At 44.7% G+C, this 19,660-nt stretch overlaps 1 protein-coding gene across 3 annotated transcripts; it reads left to right on the top strand.

Annotated features, from left to right (window-relative positions):
- The first annotated feature begins 1,110 nt into the window (after positions 1–1,110).
- TIRAP (TIR domain containing adaptor protein) lies at positions 1,111–19,140 on the top strand. Of its 3 annotated transcripts, none has more exons than XM_060251166.1 (4): positions 1,111–1,897; positions 15,189–15,332; positions 16,832–17,431; positions 18,633–19,140. In XM_060251166.1, exons 2-4 carry the CDS (start codon positions 15,326–15,328, stop codon positions 18,671–18,673), a joined length of 648 nt encoding a protein of 215 aa, XP_060107149.1. In that variant the 5' UTR covers positions 1,111–1,897; positions 15,189–15,325; the 3' UTR covers positions 18,674–19,140. The 3 variants fall into 3 exon arrangements, with proteins under 3 accessions (XP_060107149.1, XP_060107147.1, XP_060107148.1); XM_060251164.1 differs by having other exon boundaries at positions 1,818–2,323; XM_060251165.1 differs by having other exon boundaries at positions 1,850–2,339.
- The last annotated feature ends 520 nt before the right edge of the window (positions 19,141–19,660 follow it).

Below are 19,660 nucleotides of genomic sequence, written 5' to 3'. Positions count from 1 at the left end.
TGGTAGGGTTGCCAATCCCCAGGTGGGAGCAGGGGATCCCCTGGTTTGGAGGGCCTCTCCCCCTGCTTCAGGGTCAACAGAAAGCAGGAGGGGAATGTCTGCTGGGCACTCCGTTATTCCCTATGGAGAGCAATTCCAATAGGGTATAATGGAGAATTGATCTGTGAGTATCAGGGGTTGTTTTTTGAGGTAGAGGCACCAAATTTCAGCATAGCATTCAATGCCTCTCCTTATTACACCCTCCAAGTTTCAAAAAGATTGGACCAGAGGATTCAATTCTATGAGCCCCAAAAGAAGGTGCCCCTGTCCTTCATTATTTCCAGTGGAAGGAAGGCATTTTAATAGGTGTGCAGTCCCTTTAAATGTGATGGCCAGAACTCCCTTTGGAGCTTAATTATGCATTTCACAACCTTTCTCCTGGCTCCCTCCCAAAGTCCCCAGATATTTCTTGAATTGGACCTGGCATCCCTAGGTAATAGATGGATTGCTGAAAGACATTGACTGGTGCCTCAAATAGCTCAGATCAATTGCAGCTTTAAACTAGTCAAGTTTCCTTAGAAGAAGCCTTTGCTGCATCCAGTGAGGCCTACTCTCGAGAAAATGTGCACTGAGCTGCAGTCATGCCGATGGCTTATTCCCAATGAGATGTACATAAGATTTAGTAATACAGTCCTATCCTAAACATTTGTGTAAAGTGGTGTCGCAAGAGGCTTTCAAGCAGAACTTCCTCTTGATGCAAGGTCAGTGGCAAAGGGATTCCCCCTCCTACTAGCTGTAATGGATGGCAATCTCAGCCACAGGATGGTGGTTATTGCAGATTATTTAAAGTAACGAATTTATTTTTAAAGAACCGAAGGAATAAGTTTGCGCTTTAGAGAAACGAGATACTCTAGTGGAGAAATCTGGAAAGGCGGTGTGTGTGGGGGAGAAGTGGTAGAAGCAAAACGTCCAATTTCTGGCCGTGCGATTTTGCAGTTTGGGGCAGCTTTTCAGGTTCACACACCACTGAAAACAAATTTACTCGCTTCCAGAAGGCTTCTGTTTACTTATGAATGACCTCCGCCCACTACACCCGCGTACCGCATTGTAGTCCTGACGCAAAGTAATGATGATTTCCGCGCGGGGTGGAGTGGGGGAAGGGTCTGGTTTGGAAGCACTTCCCAATTTGCAAAACGGAACTATAGAAAGGAACCAGCCCGGGGTGGTTTCTCCAGCCGGGAATCCGTCAGCACCGTGGACTGGAGCTCAATTCGTCGGATGAACTATTCATTAGTGGAAAAGTTGCGCAGTAAAATGCTGTTCGTTCTGTATGAAATTGATGTTAGCAACTGCAATTTACCCTACAATTCCTGGTCATTTGGGGTGCAACGGATTAACATATGCTCAAGCACGCATCTGCTTTGCACACACACACACACACAGAAAAAGTGCAGGAGCGCGCAACGCTCACACGTGTTTGCGTATTCCCATCCTGTAGGCTGCAATCCGTCTAGGAAAGCCGGTTGAACTCAATGGAACCGCTTGAGATCGTTTTTTAGAGGAGCGGCAGCGCCGGATCCAGACTCTCCTCCGCCTCCCAGTTGGAAAAAAAATCCGATGCGAATTCCAGCTAAGCAGAGGGGAACTGCTGCAGTTCTGTTTTCCACCCGCGAAACTGCAGAGGAAACGGCGGCTCTTTCTGCATCTTCCGTTCGCCCCCCAGCTCTTCTCCCCCACCGCTTCTGCCGTCTCCAGGCATTGCCAAGAGCGGAGGCGGCGCTGTGGGTTGCCCAGACGAGCCACGATTTGAGCAACTGCTGCTTCCTGTTTGCAAACTCGGGAGGAAGAGTCCGTTTGCCAGCTCGCTGCCACTTGAAAACCCGATCCTGTTTCCCGCTCGGCTTCGACCCAGGGCCCGGTAACTTTAAAAAAAAAAAATCGCCTTAACTTTACTGCTAAGGGGGGGGGCGTGTTCTTGCCCCCTCAATTATATAATGATGCATTGGGGTTGTTTATTTTCGCAATTAAAATGCCAAAAAAATGGAAAGGGCTGTGAAGGAGCTGCAGGCCGAAAGAGTAGATGGGTGGAGGGTTTTCCGGGTGCAACAAGTGCGGTGCCCCTTTGAAACGCAGCGGAGCTCGGTCTCACCCTTCGAAGCACAGCCGGGAGTCTGCAAATATCCGAATCGACTCCGAACTGGGAAATCTTTCTGGCCAGCTCGAGATTGCAATTCCTTTTCGTGGTGCAGAGAGATCCGACCTGAGAATCAGTCTGCTGCAGCACCTGTTGGCAGCGCAGTTCTTTGCAGACTTGCTTCACTATGAAACTGGATCGCAGCCTGCGGTAACTACATAGCACGGTATTTCCTTAGGAATGCTTTGACTTTCTGCCAGTTTTCAGGTGTCCTTGTTCGATTCGCACCGTGTGATAATAGCAGTGAGGGTTTTTTTTTTAAAAACCCGGACGTTTGAAATCAAACTTATTTGCCAGAGTTCTCTAACAAAGCATATGACGCATAACATTATAAAATTAGGACTTTTTTTAAAAAAAAGTTTTGTTTTAAAAATAGAACTGCGTTTGCCTTTGCAGCTTCTGCTCCCGTTCCCAGCAACAGGCAAGTAGGGGGGAGAAAGTAAGTTAAGTTTGGAGCTGGGGTGGTGTGTGGTGTTGGTGGCTGGAATATATTCCATTCATTTTATCTCTTCTGTTCTTAAATTTCTTACCGGGTGGGGAATCTTGGAGTTTGGCAAAGTTGTGTAAGAAAGCCAAGGAGAATTCTTAAACCCCTTGAATAGATTCAGGGTGGTAGCCCGCCCCTCTCGGTTTGAAGCAGCAAAGCAGAGTTTGAGTCCAGTGGCACCTTTAAAAGCAACAAAGCATCTGAAGAAATGTGCTTGCACACAAAAGCTTATACCTTGAATAATACTTCCTTGGTGCCTCTAGACTAGGCGTGTCAACATGCGGCCTAGGGGCTGAATCAGGCCCCAGGAGGGCTCCTATCAGGCCGCGGAGCAACTGTCTCTTGTCTGCTTCCTTCTCCCTCTCTCTTACTTTTTTTTGCATCTCAGCTTGCTTTACAAGGCTTGCTCGATTGCACAGAAGCTACAGAGCAAAACCTCTATTTTTTCCATTGGCTGAGGATCCTTCCCCTCCTGGTCCTCTGGAGAGGGAGGGAAAGAGCCAGAGCTTCCTTTGCCCAGTTCCCTGGATCCCATGGGAAAGCTACAAAGAAAGCACCCTTAAGATCAATAAGTGCTAATATTTTAAGCTTGTTTTAAGTTGTGTTTTTTAAAGTTTAATTGTGTTTGTCTGTGTCCTTTACAAAGGCTGATTCCGCATTTGCCGTTTGGCTCCCTCTTGCTCCAGGGCTGTTCTATGCGGGTGTGATTTCCCAATTCCTCACTAGAGGATTCCGTATTACTGTTGCTCCCGGAGTTTCTACCACAATCGGAGCAATTTCCCCCTCCCTCCTTACTTATCCATGCATTTTCCTTTTTTTTTTTTTTTTACACGGATGCGTGTTCACGTTACAACGCAATCGTGGTTTTTTCCTGCGTTACAGCGTAATACCAGAGGCACAATACTGGCAAAGTCACGTGTTTTCCTTTTGCCCTGCCATTGGTAGTTTATCTAAGCCTTGGGAAATCTAAGTTGGCAATCCACCATTTTTATTTAATTGTCTTCTAAGCGCTGTTTGCGTGCTTGCGTGCCGTGCATGATGGATGATCACCGGCTTAGACAGCTATCCCAAATCAGCGCTGATACTTCTAGCTTTGAATGCTGCGACTAGTGCCATGGCAGGATATTCAACCCATGCATGCAAAAGAAGACGGATCTCAGCCATCTCTGCTCTTCAGCGTCATCGCCACCTTTGCCATGCCTTGGCCACCTTACTGTTGCCCGCAGGCGGAGATTGCAGAGATGGCACGAGCTTGCTGGCCTACGCTTCCCACAGCAATATTGGATATTCCCCAGAACCGTAGATTGGTGGGAGAATTTTGTTCTGCAAGTGTGAAGCGACAAGCAATGGCTAACGCACTTCAGAATGTCACGGTCAACGTTCCTTGAGAGCGTGCATGCCGTCGAGCCAATCCTTGTGAGGAAGACAAGGATGAGGTCCCCAGTGCCACCGATGAAGCGTGTCGCTGACTGCATGTGGTACTTAGCGAACGGTGTCTCGTATAGCCTATTGGGTGAGCAGTTCGGAATTGGATTATTTACGGCTGGCGAAATTTTCTTGGAGGTGTGTCTCGCTCTTGAGGAGAAGCTGTTCTGAAAGATTGTGAGCCTTGGGAATGAAATTGGCAAGGTAAAAAAATTTTTAACAGCTCGTTATAATTTCATTGTAACATAATAATGTCACCACAGACTACACGGTTCACTTGTGGGTAGTGGTGGTCAAGAAAAATTAAATTAGAAACGTTTAGAGAAACCAAAATAGAGATTACAAAGCTGAACATTCTGTTGATGTTTCCTTTTCTTTGATTACTGGGAGGGAGGGGGCCGGTAAACATGGCAGACGGGGAAGCAGTGCACGCGTACACTTCAGGGATGCTGTCTTAAAGATTATTTTTTGTTTTTTCAGATAATGGTTGGTTTCGGAAAACTGGCATGCCTCATTGTATCGCTGCCATAGACACATTCCGATTTTTGCCCCGGGCGGAAGAATAAATGGATTTGGTAATCGTAAAATTTCTGCTCCGTGATTATCCAAGGAACAGTGGATCACACTGGTAGATTCATTGACGCAGAGGTGGGATTTAGTGGAAGTTCACATGACGCCTTCGTTTTTGCGAACAGTAGCCTGTGCACTATGATGGATGCCAGAGTGTTTGTTCCTGGAAATCCCACGATTCATCTGGGAACAGTGACCGTTCCCGCCATTGTTCTCAGGGTGTGCATACCCCATGAGGCCATGGCTGATGACTCCTTTCCGTTCTCCTCGGGGGGATGTGCAAAGGAATTTCAACAAGAAACACTGCAGGGCAAGAAATGTTGAGTGTGCTTTCGGTAGACTGAAGGCATGCTGGCGCATCCTCTTAGCGCGTCTACAAGTCTGCATTACAAATGTTAGCTCCATAGCTAAAGCCTGTGCGATACTGCACAATATCTGCGAGGAGAAGGGGCATGTAAATTTGGACTTGATGATAGAGCAGGACACAATACTGGTGCCAGAGGAAGAGGAGATAAATTTAAGGGCCTTAAACTGAAGGAAACTTGAGGAGGGGAAGCGGGTACGGCAAGCCATTGCAGATTATATGCATGAGCACCGTACACGTTGATATGCTGATGTTATTTCTCTATGAACGTTTATTTTTCCTATCAAGTACTATTGCGTTATTTCGGAAAAACATAACGAACAAATACTAACACTCCATAAGGCGTGTGAATTCACAACATTGCCGTCTCATATTACATTTTTTATCTTATTTGTACCACTATGAGAAATGTTCATCGTTTTGTTGAAAAATAAATGTAATAATAATAATAACATTTTATTTATATCCCGCCCTCCCCGCTGAGGTGGGCTCAGGGCGGCTAACAACATTTCATAAAATTATACAGGGTTTAAAATCACATTAACTTTAAAACATTCCAATTAACAGATTTCCAGGTGCTAATTCCATTTATAAATGATAATAGCGAAGTCACTCACAGCAGTCTCTCAGCCAGCAAAGGCCATCCTGAAAAGAGAGGTCTTGCAGGCCCTGCGGAACTGGTCAAGGCACCGCAGGGCTCGCACTTCTTCCGGGAGCTGGTTCCATAGTTGTGGAGCTGCGATGGAGAAGGCCCGTGTACGGGTGTTTTGAAGTTTGGCCTCCTTTGGTCCAGGGATAGTCAGCTGGTTCTTCCCTGCTGACTTCATTGCTCTGCTGACATATATTACATGAATACTGTAGAAGAGGTTGCCTCATTGACAACGTTGCTCGTGGGCCGTTGGCCTGATCCAACATGGCTTCTCTTACGTTCTTATGGCATCATGGTTGGTGGGAAAGCATGGGTTTGGGGGTCGGGGAAAGACCAGTGAGGAACACAGCAAAAACTACGACTATATATAAAAAAGGGTTGAGGCTTCTGCTTCAGGGTACCCAGTCATTGGTCAATTCAAAAACTAAACATGTTTCACTACCTCGCAGGATCGTTGTAATGCGATTTTTAGAAAATGGCTGCCCAGTGGAGAGGAGGCGAGGCACTTTCTGGCAGAGAGAGGAGGTGGAACTCCTATTGAACCTAGTGGGCGATTCAGGGCATGTAAGAGAGCTAATGGCCAGCACTCACATTGAGACCAGGAGAATATATTAGGCCATTGCTTGGAGGATGACCAGACGTGGCTTCAATAGGAATGCAGACCAATGTCACTCCAAATTTAAACGCATAAAGTGCGACTTCATGGCAAGCCTTGAGGCTTGGGGAGGCATTCCTAGGGAGAGCTGCCAGACGCAGTTCCACTCCCGGATGATGGAGCTCTGGAATGCGGCGGGAAGACCACGGTGGGAAGATCATCACCATTTTGGTAAGCAGTGCCAATATCTGTTCTTCATGGCACCTGGACACCAAAACTTTGTGTTCGGCTAACACAATGTGCACATGATGGGCAATCACATTTGCAATTAACCCACAACAAGCATACCCAGTGTGCAGATTCATATACTAACAATCAGGAACATGAAACCTTCAGTCAGGTGTCAAAATTATTTCCCCTTTAAAAATTTCACCAAGAACTAGAGCACTCAATTCAGACCATGGGTGGCCAAACCTTCTACGCATGATGACCACATTAGACATCAGGTGCTTTTTGATACACAACAAATCACTGTAGATATAACTTGGGGGGGGATGGGAATAAAAGAGGGGGAGGCGTTTACAATGGAGTGTGATGGAAGGGAAGAAGGAGGGGGGTGAATGCAAGGAAAGGGAGAAAGGAAGAAAAAATGAAAGCTAAAGGAAGTAAGGAAGATTGAAAGAAAAATAGAGAGAAATAAAAGATTACATAGAAAATGAAAAATGAAGGAAGGAAAGGAGTAATGTGGGAAGGAGGGGGAGGGTAAGAAGTGAGGAAGGAAGAGAGGAGAGAGGGAGGGGAATGAAATAAATGGAATGTAATACTGAAAACATTATCCTGGGCACCTTTCGCCATTCTTTCATGATGCTTGGTAGCTTAATTTGAAAGAAGAGTGATGGAAGCATTGCTAACATGTGAGTTGATTTGAATGCAGTGACATTTTAAGCAACACAATGATAGTGAAATCAGGCAAATGCAGAGATGGTTCCTGAGGCCATGGATGACTGCCCACGAGTTTCAAAGGTGGCCTCGCTTGATGAGTGGGGGAACAGAAAGCCATGCACACAAAACCGTAGAATCAAACATACCATTGGCTTTTTATATGGGTGGCATTTGCAATGTTGCAATCCATGAGCAGCTCCGTCGCTTATAATTACTTAGGAATGTGCCCAACCACCCTCACCTCCCTTACCCTGATGTGTACTTTAGGCCAGACAATATTTGGGACATGTGTCTGACAATTAAGAAAGGTTGCTGTCGATATTATTTTCAGATCTTGGGCACTGCCCTAATTATCAGTTCTTCATTCACAGTGGACACCATCAGGAGGCAGCCGGTGCGACAGCATAAGCAAAGGCGACGATTGGAGCAGGATGAAGAACCTCCTGAGCCACCGCGGCCAATAGAGGATGTTCCTAAGCCACAGGATGAGGAAGAGGAGCAGGAGGAGGGGCGGGAGGAGTCAATGCCCGTCTCAGGTACTGCGGAATGAATTTTGAAGGCAGTTTAAGCATGGAAATGAAATCAGTTTGATCGCATTACATTACAACAACTGTCAATGTGGACTAAGCCTAAAAAGTTGTGTGTGCTCCTTGTTTTTTCAGAGCATGCATCCAGATATACTCCGAGGGGGGGGTGGCATAGACATGCTGATTGCCGCTGCGGCTGCCATCTCTGGATATCTGGAAGAACCTGAGAGGCCAGATGATGAACCAGGTATGATAATTATTCATTCAGTGATCTATGACATTGCTTTGTCTGTGCCACATCAGACCTGTGTTGTACTTTACAAAACTCCAAACCTTCTTCATTGTAGGGCCCTCTGGACTGCAGCAGCAGGTTGCTGCTGGAGCGTCTGACAACGCTGTCCTCTCTGCTTTAAGCAGAATGGAACAGAGGTTCCAGTCCTCCTGTGAGTACAACGCGAGGCCACAGTACATGAAACCAGAGCGGTTAAGTATGCTTTCAGCAAGATCGATAGCCATCACTCACCATGTTCATTTTCTATTCCTTGCAGTGAACGCGCCACATCAACGTTTGGGCAGCGTTGAACAGAGGCAGCGGCAGATGAAGAGGGAGCTGGCAGCACTCAGGGCAACAATTGCAGAGCGGGTGGATGGTGGGCGGGGGGGAGGATATAACAGACTTCATAAAAGAATGCGTTGCGGCATGTTAAATGTTCTGTTATGTAAATAAAAAGTTTTCTATTGTTTATGAACTTCCCTTCACTTCAAAGTTTTAATGCTGCATGCTTGCAATAAGTTTTTAATATACATCAAGCAAAAAGGAAAACAACCAACATAAAACATTTAAGCCAAACAAGAAGCATAAAAACAACACATTCAGAAGCTTGGGAACAATGTTTCCTGGCTGAAGGATATGTTAAGCACACTATGGCTTCACAAATTAGGTTAGGGCTCAAACAGCACTCTCTCCTTGCCAGTGCATGCACATTTTTTATCCCTGCCACCAGCATAGGTCCTGCCACTTGCCAGTTCATCATAGCCGAGGATGCTTTTGCTCTGGCAGGGTATCCGGTGCCAGTACAGGGTAATCCATGTCTGATGGCAACCTTCCACGTTGGTGCTTGTTAGCACACCAAGCATCAGGTTTCTCTGCACTGCCAGATGCGGAAGAACAAGCACATGTTTTTTCCTTGTTTGTGATTTGGGGTGTTATCCCTGCAAAGATCTCTCCCAAGTGACATAGGGCACCCACAGCAGACGTAATTGCATCAACTTTCTTCTGCATGGAATCTTCCAGAGACTTCCTGTCATGTTCCCCCTCTGCTAGCAGTGCTGTGAATTTTCTTTCATTCATCTGCATCTTCCGCTCCTCCATCTCTACCCATCTGTCCATGCGCTCGATTGCCTCTGTGTGGTCTTTTCCCCCCTGCTCCATCATCTTTGCAACAGTGTTAAGCATGGCGACACGTTGCTGCCGGGCATTATCAATCTCCCTGTCCTCCTTGCCAGTATCTGCCTCATCCGTGGCCTCTTCCTGCGCTACCACTTCACCTAAATTGGTTTAGAGACAAAAAACCCAACATGAATTTTAGGTCAGGGGATTGAACAGCTGATTAAACACCTGATTAAACAGGGTGAGGTTTATAAATTAAGTGAACTAGGAAATAATGAAGGATGTGTAAATCTTCAAGAAAAAGTCAAGGTGCTCATCCCTTGGAATGCCCATACATACAGAAAGCACACCCCAGCATGTGGTCTCAACTTAAATCGCAGCATAATTTTTTGGACCAGCACATGATAAAAAACATGGGAATCACAAACCTTCCACATTTTCACGCTCTATTGTTTGGAACACATCTTCTCCACATCTTCTCTGGTGCTGCATCAGATAATTCTGTGCTCCCACCTATTGATGATCAGGTAGGTATATTAAATCAGATCACAAGAATTGGTCCTTTCATTGCATGGTGCATATAACATTTCCTTAAAATAATAACGTAGAATAATATTGCATAGTATCAGTGCCGCTTCTTAGCTATGGCTATTAGTTGAGTAATATTGGCCCTAGAGAAAACTTATTCATGCAGCATGCTTGCGCGGAAATTTAATATCAGCATCTCATAAAGTAGTTCTGTTGCTCACTGAACTGAAAAGCTTAGAGGGAATGGTGGAAAGCACCTCTTAGCTCAGATCGTGCATGCATAACCTATTTTGATTGCGTTGTTATGTTACAACGAAAACATGACACTTTCAATTTTTAAAATACCAGCCGCGTCGAACAACTCCCTGCCACACTCACCCGCTCTGCGATCCCCGCCTGAGGATGCATTTCTGGAAAATGGAAACTCATCATTAGGCAGACTTGGACCAGGATTGGGAGAGGATGCACTGATGTATTTGGGATTAATCATGAATAGGTCTTGCATTAATACTTCCTCAGAGTCCGAGGCCGGCAAATTCTACTTGTTTTGTTCTCGCCTCAAAAGCATCGTTTTACTAGCCCTCTTCATGTTAGGTGTTTTTATACCTTTGTCTTTGCTTAGTATGTGGTCTAGAGTCTTGAAATGGGGACAGGAACGCAGAAAGGCACCAGACTTTGCGTTATGGCTCACAACTAAGCGGCACTGCTGACGCAAAGCCTTTGTCTTTGTCCTGCACTCAGTGGCAGACTGCTTGTGTCCCCGGGCATGTATTTGTTTGAAGATCCACTCAAATAGATCTATATTTTTGTGACATGCAAACAGTGCATTCTGTACTTTATCCTCTCCCCAGATCGCAAGCAGGTCCACGGTCTCTCGCTCCCTCCAAGAAACACCCCGAACTCCAGAATGTTTGCCACCTGACGCCATCACCAAGCTTAACAATGGCTTCTGATCGACCACTGAGTACTCCAAGAGGAATGGAAGACAGCAGAGCAGTGATCTGTCTTCTTCCCACAATGTCATTGCAAGCCTTCCATTCTTTTTTCCCACCAGACCATATGTAGGATCTGATTGGCCAGCGTGTGTGGTGTTACACGCTTATTGGCTGGCTTGGAAAAGAGAGGCACTGGATTCTCGTATGTGATCTTAAGATCTCGCGAGCCCTTAAATCGTGCTGAGGCCACCGCCATTAATCTGCCCCCTGGTCTGTTGTCTAAAGCAGGAAATGGTGGATTGGTCTCAGTGGTTCTGCAATACACACTTGGAATTCTAAGCACACAGTTTTCAGTTAAAAGCTACAACAAATTAAAAACAGATGCTTAAGGGGGGGGGGGGGGCGGGGATATCAAAAATATTTTCCCCAGCACATCAACAAAGGGCTATAAACATAATCAAATTCCCGTTTGAGGCCATACGGCTGGGGAGGGGGGAATCGATAAAGGCGGCAATCACGGATCTTAAAAGTAGTTTGCGGAACATCACTATTTATTTGCTTGCATTGTAAAGGTATTATTGGCAAAAAAAAAATTATAATAGTACAGAGCTATTTCAGTTGGAGGGGGGAAGAAATTTATGAACGAACAAATTGCATGGCGGAGTACTTCCCAGATAATGGAGGGCAGCATTAATCACGCCTGTAATCACAATGCAATGACACATTGTCAAAATCACGTGGAATACCATAAAGAGTACGGGCGGGTGAAAGTAAGGGATTTATTCAGTAAAAGAAAAAAATCGTGTTACATTGTTATATGTTAGAGCATTGTAATGCGAAACCTGCTTTCTTTTTAAAAAAATATTTTTTTATCGGATAATGGCGGATAATTTTCAAAGGAAGTAAAATTAAGGAAGTGTGACGTAATAACTGGGTGGAATCTTGGGCATGGAATTATGTGGGTGTGTACTACTGATGCGTACGTTTGACAGCACATTTGCTGTGAGTTCCGCACATCTCAAGCCCCGAACCTGCATCAAAAATTAAACTTCTCGCAAAATGACAATCTCCTAAACGCAGGGTGACACCGCTTTGGAGGCGGGTCAAACTGCCGCCCTGGGTCAAGATATGTGGAAACCAACATCTGCCCTGGGGGAAACACAGTGCTGAAGCCGGAGCAAAGGCTAATGCGGAATCAGCCAAAGTTTATGTTTCTGCTACCTAATCTTAAATAGGTACACACATGGTTTGGCCTAACAAGGTCTCATTTATGTCAGATAACAAATGAGTTCAACACCTTCTCTAGACTCTTTGTTCTTAAACCCCTTATGCATCCTTGTCTGTGAGTTTAAGTTGCCAGCTTCTGGCCTTTAACAAAGTGATATATCCTGGGGAAATTCTGCAGAAGCATTCTTTGTCCCTGTACCTGCAAGTCAGGTTTTTGATTTTTGCAGGGGGAGGGCATATGGACAGAAAAGTTTCAGCATGGTGAATTTCTGTTGTCTGCATGGCTAAAGACATAGGACACTGGCATATATGTGGAATGGTGATCTCAACTAGTGTGTCATGGAAGCCTCATGATATATTTCCTGGCACCCATTGCTTTCCCACCCAACTCTTTCTGTTCCTCAGTCCTGGCTTCCCTCTGCCTCATTGGCATCATCTTTGGGTTGCTAGTTAGCAGCCATTCATTTCATTTCATTTATTGGATTTGTATCTCACCCTCCCCGCAAGCGGGCTCAGCGATAACCTCTTCCATTGGCAAAGAATGTGTGATGTGGAACCTCCCACTATTTTGTATATGGTCCTTGCTCCTACGGCAGCCGTTTTGTGGTGGCTCCTGCTGCCTTTTTTCGAAATTTTGGAAATGCCCACAGTGTCAACTAGGCTAGTGACCCATAGGGAGGAGTGTTGGTGATACACCCAAGGTTTTGATAATGATCAGGTATGCCTTTCATTCCTGACAGGAAGGCTGTGATCTGCAGTCTGATGAAAGCTTAAGCTTGCGCACTTCTAACCTTTCTACTGCCATTTGCTTCCCGTGGGGCTGCCCCTGAGAACTGCTTAGAAGCTTTAACTAGTATAGAATGCTGTAGCCCCTGCTTTGTGAAATGTGATCTGTTGCTGAAGGCAATGTTATACCAGTTTGCCAAGGTTTCCCCTGACTCCTTGCTATTTTTCAATCTGGTTTGGAATGTCCTGAATAGCTCTAGCCCCCATATGGCCTCAAAGACTGCCCCTCCTTCCCTATGTCCCATGAATGAGGAGATCCTCTTGGTAGGTGCCTCAGGTACTATGTCTGAATGACAGGTCTACGCAGTAGCAAAGGCGGGGGCTTGAACTCTGGGCTCCTTGGACTGCTCTTGATGATTCCGTCATCTGCAGACAATCTGGAGGAACTGGCCAGTTTCTAGACTTTTTATTGTATCGTATTTATTTCTTAGTTTTTAATAATTGTGTTAAAACTGTTGAAATAAATCTTTTTTGAAAATAGAGGGGCTGTGGCTCAGTGGAAGAGCCTGTGTTTTGTGTGCAGAAGGTCTGAGGGTTCAGTCCCCAGCATCTCCAGTTAAAAAAGACCTGGCAGTAGGTGATGTGAAAGACCTCAGTCTGAGACCCTGGAAAGCCACTGACTTTCTGAGCAGACAATACTGACCCTGATGGTCTGATTCAGTATTGTGCTGCTTCAGGTGTGTATTCATGTGTAGTATATCTGAACCTATGGAGCTTATCTATGGATAGGAGGCAATAGACATCACCTACTCTTAGCAAATGATGCCAACCTAGTAACAGGTTATTCAACTTTTTCTTTTTGGGATAAGGAGACTAGTATTTGCCACACAGGGCTATCATTTATTATGTTATATATAGCACCATCAACAAGTATTGTGGTCTAGAGACTGTATTGGACAGAGGAGGATGATCTCCACCATGGAAAGCTTATGTCTTAAAATCTGGAACAAAAGGGGTGGAGATGCAAGCATGGATGTAAAAGGCAAGAATGTGTGTTCATTTCAGTTGTACATTCTTAGTATTGTTAAGTTAGTATAATAAGCTGGGGACTCACAAGGAATCACCAGTGAGAAAAGGGAACGATTAGGAACTTCCCAGCCTATCCCCAAAGCTGTTTGTCCAGGATTCTCTAAGACAGCAGTTCCCAACTTTTTTTGGTATGGTGACTCACAAGTCCAAATTCACTTGTTATACCCATCCAAGGCTGACTGAAGGTTTTTTGGGGGCCCTAGGCAAAATACAACCTTGGCATCCATCTAGTTCTGCATTGGATGGTTGACAGTGGCTAACCAAATATCCTTGAGTAACCAACAAACATCCCATAAAGGTTGCAGCTGCCCCCACTATGAATCCTAAGCAAGTGGCAATCTGATATACTCAGCGTTTGCATAGGAGGTTACATTCCAACCTTTGACCATCCTTTCCTTCTCCATTATTCCCTTCAATCCCCTGTAAGATTCTGAGAAACTCAGTCTGATATCCATCAGGAAATGTTTTATTTCATCAACATGGATATGAAGGGGAAAAAATACCAGCTAATGTATAAGATGGAAGATACTATTTCCAGGGTCAGATCTTGGTTTCCAGTATACAAAAGACAGCAATGGAAAGGGCAGAGGTAGTCAAGTAGATTCAACAGTTTTAGCAATTAGCTGTATATGATCAGTTGTAGCAAGTTCAAAGTCTTTGTCAACTGTTTGCAGCAGGAGAGATTTATCTCTCCTCCCGTCAGCGGAGTTGGTATCTTTCTCAAGATTTATGAGGGGTGCAAAATGATTGGAAGCTGGAATATCACAGGTTGGTGAGAATAGACTTGAAGCAAATTAAGATCCCTATCTTGTCTCACAAGGAATCACCTGTTAGGCAGCTTTTGCTATCCATGCAGAGACCATCCAGTTAACTATTAGATACAGCAATACATGCTTTTGCAGATGATCCCTTTTCTCTGGAAGCTGACCCTTTTTTCTGCTCCAGTCCTTGTAAGTTCTCTGTAGACACACTATCAATATATACAATTTTTTAGAAGCCAAACATGTTAATGATAACTGATTGGGTTTTTTTGGTTGTCTGAACAGCGGGTTACAGTAGTATTCTCAAAAATCATTTCTGCAACTGGAATGTTTTTAAAGAAAAAACTCACAAAAATGGCATTAATGAATCTCTACACAGCCCACATTTTTGCTAATATTGCCTAAAAGCCATATGTTACCCACAGGTGCCCTATAGCCAATGCTCCCTCTAAGCTGTAGAATCTTGTGAGCAGAAGTTATACTTCGTGAGCTACTGGCATTAAAGTTGTGAGCTACTGCATAAATTAATTCACTAAGACTGAGGCTAAAAAACTGTAAGCTAGCTCACACTCAGCTTAGAGGGAACACTGCCCATAGCCTATGCCTTTGTGAAGGGATTAGTTTCAGCAGCAGATAAGGGAGTAGTGTGGTAGGTTTGGGTCAAATCGCTAGGCTCTGGTTTGAAAGCTGCATTTCATACAATACTACTGCTCTCCTCAATGTGTGTTCATTTTGGACTAAGCTTGTGGCTTATTTTAAGTGACCCTCAGTTTGCTTTCATCCTTTCAATGGTGCCCCAGATGCAGCAAGAGCTGACCTGAGTCAAGTCCCAGTGTAAGTGGAGGAACGGAACATCCCTTCTCAAGCCTCTTTTCTGGCCCGTTACTTGCAAAGGAAGAGATTTGCAGATGCTTCCCACCTGAAGCTTAATCCTGATATGGCTGGTGAGTAAGTGCTTTCTGTTTTAAATGACTTTTCAGTCTAATAGGTGGGACACATTTAATTGGACTCTGACTCATTCACACAAAGGGATCTAACTATTTGGAAAATTCCTCAGATTAAGATGAGGACCAACAATGGTAGGTGTTGGAAAAAACTGGGAATCTAGTGGTGTAATGTTCTTATCTCTGTTGATTGGCCCAAATGATGATTTCAAACCCTTCAGCTCTCTGTGCACAGAATTTAGTCTCTCAGTCATAACTAGTTGACGATACACTCAGTTAAAACATTGTCTGACCTCTGTTTTTGGACCTAAGTCTTTTGCAGACTTGGAAGCTGACCCCCTTTCTCTGCTCCAGTCCTTGGAAATTCTCTGTAGACCTATTACCATTATATACAACTTTTTAGAAGCCAAACAAAACACAATCTTGATACCCCCATTCCCAGTGGAACTTGGAAATAAATACTCCAGTCCATTTGTCCCAATAGCAGAATATGCTTAAATCAGTGCAGCTCTCTTTCTTTTTCCTTTTCTCTCCCTTTAATTTCTGTTGATGAGTTGCATTGGGGAGGGGAGGGTAGTAGGATGACATGTGTTTTGTTTGTGATTGTATTTGCTATCCTATGTGGAAAAACAATGGTGTTGGGGGAATAGGTGGTATTTCATTGTGCAGATCTTGAACAGTATGTAAGGTCAGTTTCAGACATGGGTCATGTCATTGATTAGAGATGCTGTTCTGGACTTGCTCACCCTGGAAGGTGTTTGCCTTTTTAAAGCTGACATTCTAGGAGGAGAATTTGAAGGTTTAACGCCAAAATTCAGATGCATGCACATATATAGGGGAGGGACGGTGGCTCAGTGGTAAAGCATCTGCTTGGGAAGCAGAAGGTCCCAGGTTCAATCCCCGGCATCTCCAAAAAAGGGTCCAGGCAAATAGGTGTGAAAAACCTCAGCTTGAGACCCTGGAGAGCCGCTGCCAGTCTGAGTAGACAATGCTGACTTTGATGGACCGAAGGTCTGATTCAGTAGAAGGCAGCTTCATATGTTCATGGGGAGGGATGGTGGCTCAGTGGTAGAGCATCTGCTTGGGAAGCAGAAGGTTCCAGGTTCAATCCCTGGCATCTCCAAAAAAGGGTCCAGGCAAATAGGCATGAAAAACCTCAGCTTGAGACCCTGGAGAGCAGCTGCCAGTCTGAGAAGACAATACTGACTTTGATGGACCAAAGGTCTGATTCAGTATAAGGCAGCTTCAGATATCCTCAGCTGTAAAAGCCTGGAGATTTATTTTAACAGCTCTGTGTACAGAAGCGATGCCCTGATTACCAGGTGCTTGGGACAAATAAGGTGATCATCATCACCATGTCCTGCTAGGGAACTTACAGAAAGATTGGGCTGGCTGTTGCCAGAAACAGAACACAGATCTCGATGTGATTTAGCAAGATGGTTCTTACAGTATTCTGTTACAGTTTTGTCGGTTCATTTTATCCAATTCTTTACTGGCAGGTTTGTTCAAGTGGCTCCTGCAGAAGTCCAGGCAAAGTTCAGACTTCTCAAGAAGCTCTGCGGACAGTGCTTCTCCACCTTCGCCTTCTCCTCATCTGGTGCAGAGCTCGAACTCTCTAGCCAACAGTTCAGTGAATAGCCCGAAACAGACATCCTCCACCTTCTGCATGAACATCAGCAGCTCGGACAGCGCACGTTGGAACAAACTGTACGATGTGTGCATCTGCCACAGCGAGGGGGACCTTGAATTTGTGGAGCAGATGGTCTGCTACTTGGAGAGCCAACCTGAGCACTTCCGTTGCTTTCTTCAGTTGCGGGATGCGGTCCCGGGGGGAGCCATTGTTTCAGAACTGTGTGAAGCTGTCCAGAACAGCCATTGCTGGGTGCTGCTCATCACCTCTGGGTTCCTCAAGGATCCTTGGTGCGTGTACCAAATGCACCAGGCCTTGATGGAGGCACCGATGGCCAATGGGCGCATCATCCCTGTGCTGAAGGACATTGACCGCAGAGACTATCCGAGGGAGCTCAAATGCATCTATTACATCAATGTCTCGGTCCAGGAGAAAGTTTTTGGGCAGGTCAAAGAGACAGTGATGCACTGTAAGTAAGCAGTGGGGGGGGGATGCTTCATTCCATGTGGCAGCCTGTTATTGAGTTGTTTCCATTGGATTGGAAGTGGTTTTGTTTTCTAATAATAGCAGGCTGGGTCCACATTATTGAAGTTTTGTTCATTCACGTTGGGTTCCAAACAGGAATGGTTGTAAGTATACTCACTGCTGGAAGCAAGTTGAAGAAGTCATTAACAAAACCGCTTTCCATCTGGAGGAGCGCATCCTGCTGTTTTGTAAATCAGTCTGTGGAAGCATTCCTGCTGATAAGTTTGTGGAAGTATTCCCTTTTTCATCCAGGTATACTTGTCTAACGGAGGCAAGCTATTTAGAAGAGATCTTCTCCAGTGCAGAATAAGGAAAGTCATTAAATGGACATTACTATTGAGCAAGTCGCTTTAAGAGTTTGTAAGGAACATTTTCAGCGCAATTTTGTTACATTGAGATGGGGAAACTTTCAGCTTAATGCATATTCCTTGACCACAGATGTTGTTTAATTGTGTATGAATACATTGAATGTTTCTATATAATATGTAATGAAAGTTACTATATTGTAAAATTTATGTTGCAGATTGACTAATAGAGAGCTGTATAACATTTGATGGTCTTTTTTCAGTGTCATTTGGCTTACAGCATATTTATTTGGTGGCAACAGTATGGTGGAAGCTGCATGGGGCACTCAAGTTTTAGCGCTGCATTTAATATAAATTACTTGCACATCTCTGTGCATAATTACTCCACTGATTTTCAGTAGGCTTATACTGGGATATTTAAGATTACACTGTTAGTCTACATAAGGTGAAGAAAGGACAGGTCTAGGGTTTATAATAAGATTCGTATGGAACCTTTGTTAAGGTTTAATTATTCTTCTCTGGCTATTTAAGAAGGAACTGCAACATAAATTCTTTCCAGAGGGTAGCTGTGTTGGACTGCAGTAGAACAGCTAGATTTGAGTCCAGTAACACCTAAAGAGTCCAACGAGATTTGCAGGATATGTAAGCCTTAAAGAGTCAAAATTCCCTTTGTCAGATACAAGCTCCTGTACCTGGCAATTGCTTACCCCGCAATGCTGGAAAGCAGTGGCTGTTCCTAATAACCGAACACCAAAGCTTTGAAGATGTTTGAACTTCTATTTGAGTTTTTCAACAACATGATCGAAAGTCCCTAATCCTTGCCTTTATTATATCTTTTAGATCTACAGGACCTGTGTCAAAATGCAAGCAGAAGCCACTAACTGGAACACGGACTAAACATTGATACTTTGGACTATTGGGCGGAAGCATTTTTGATACAAGCTAGACTAAAGGATGCCTTTGCTCACATGGGATACGAGAAGCATGTTGTTCCTTCCCACTGGCCCATCTCACCACTGAACGGTGGATCTCATTTCTTTGGCATCCCGCTCTCTGGAAGAAGCACAGCCTGCTCTGTCTGAGAATATTCACTGATGTACAAGGCAATGGAAACATGTTCTTTTAGACTATATATTTAAGGCTCCTGAGGGCCCAACAAAGTTCTGTGTTTGATGGTAAAAGTATTAGACGTACACCAGACTGTGCTGTATGTGAAGTGCGTGTGTTTTGAACTTGATGTGTGAGTTCTGAGAAGACAGTTCCCAATACCAGAGGCCAAACCAACATTAATCCTCATGACTTTTTTTGGAAAACCTGTTACATTACAATAAAACAAATGGTGTCAGAATTCTGTTTATTTACTTTTACCCCACACACTCTTGTAAGCAAGAGACCCCTAATTTCAGTTATATATGGACATCGTAATCACCCATTTGGTTGCCAGGGTGCCTGGAGATACAACTCACACACATCTGCTGTGAAACGTGGGTTTTATCTACCATTTTATAAGAGACTTCTGTGAATACTAACAGCCTCAGCGTTACAACAGCACTCTATATCTCTGGAAGAGTGCTAGCCAGAAGTACAGATGGGTTTCCAGCCGCTCTGTGCATGCAACATCTCGACCGTTGCAGTGGAAGAAGTCGCGTCGCCAGAAACTATCCAGGCAAGCGGTTTCCAGCCTTGACCATGAAAGCCATGTTGGTCGGCTAACATCATCGGCGACCATCTTCCTGCAGTGCTAGACTCCATGACAGAGAAGTGAGAGGCTCACGTACACAACAGCTGTTACATCTACATAAGGCAATCAAGCTTAGCTTAGGCATGGATCCTGCCAGACTGCCCAAGTCTTTGTCAAACGGAACTTC

The sequence above is a fragment of the Heteronotia binoei genome, chromosome 12 (assembly GCF_032191835.1).
Source record: "Heteronotia binoei isolate CCM8104 ecotype False Entrance Well chromosome 12, APGP_CSIRO_Hbin_v1, whole genome shotgun sequence".
Taxonomy (NCBI): domain Eukaryota; kingdom Metazoa; phylum Chordata; class Lepidosauria; order Squamata; family Gekkonidae; genus Heteronotia; species Heteronotia binoei.
This window is presented reverse-complemented; position numbering and strand designations above follow the sequence as displayed.

Bases quoted from the DNA above. Each gene is read 5' to 3' on its own strand.
- TIRAP (XM_060251166.1), top strand. The intron at 17,432-18,632 runs GTAAGTAAGCAG...TATATCTTTTAG, and splicing joins CAAAGAGACAGTGATGCACT to ATCTACAGGACCTGTGTCAA.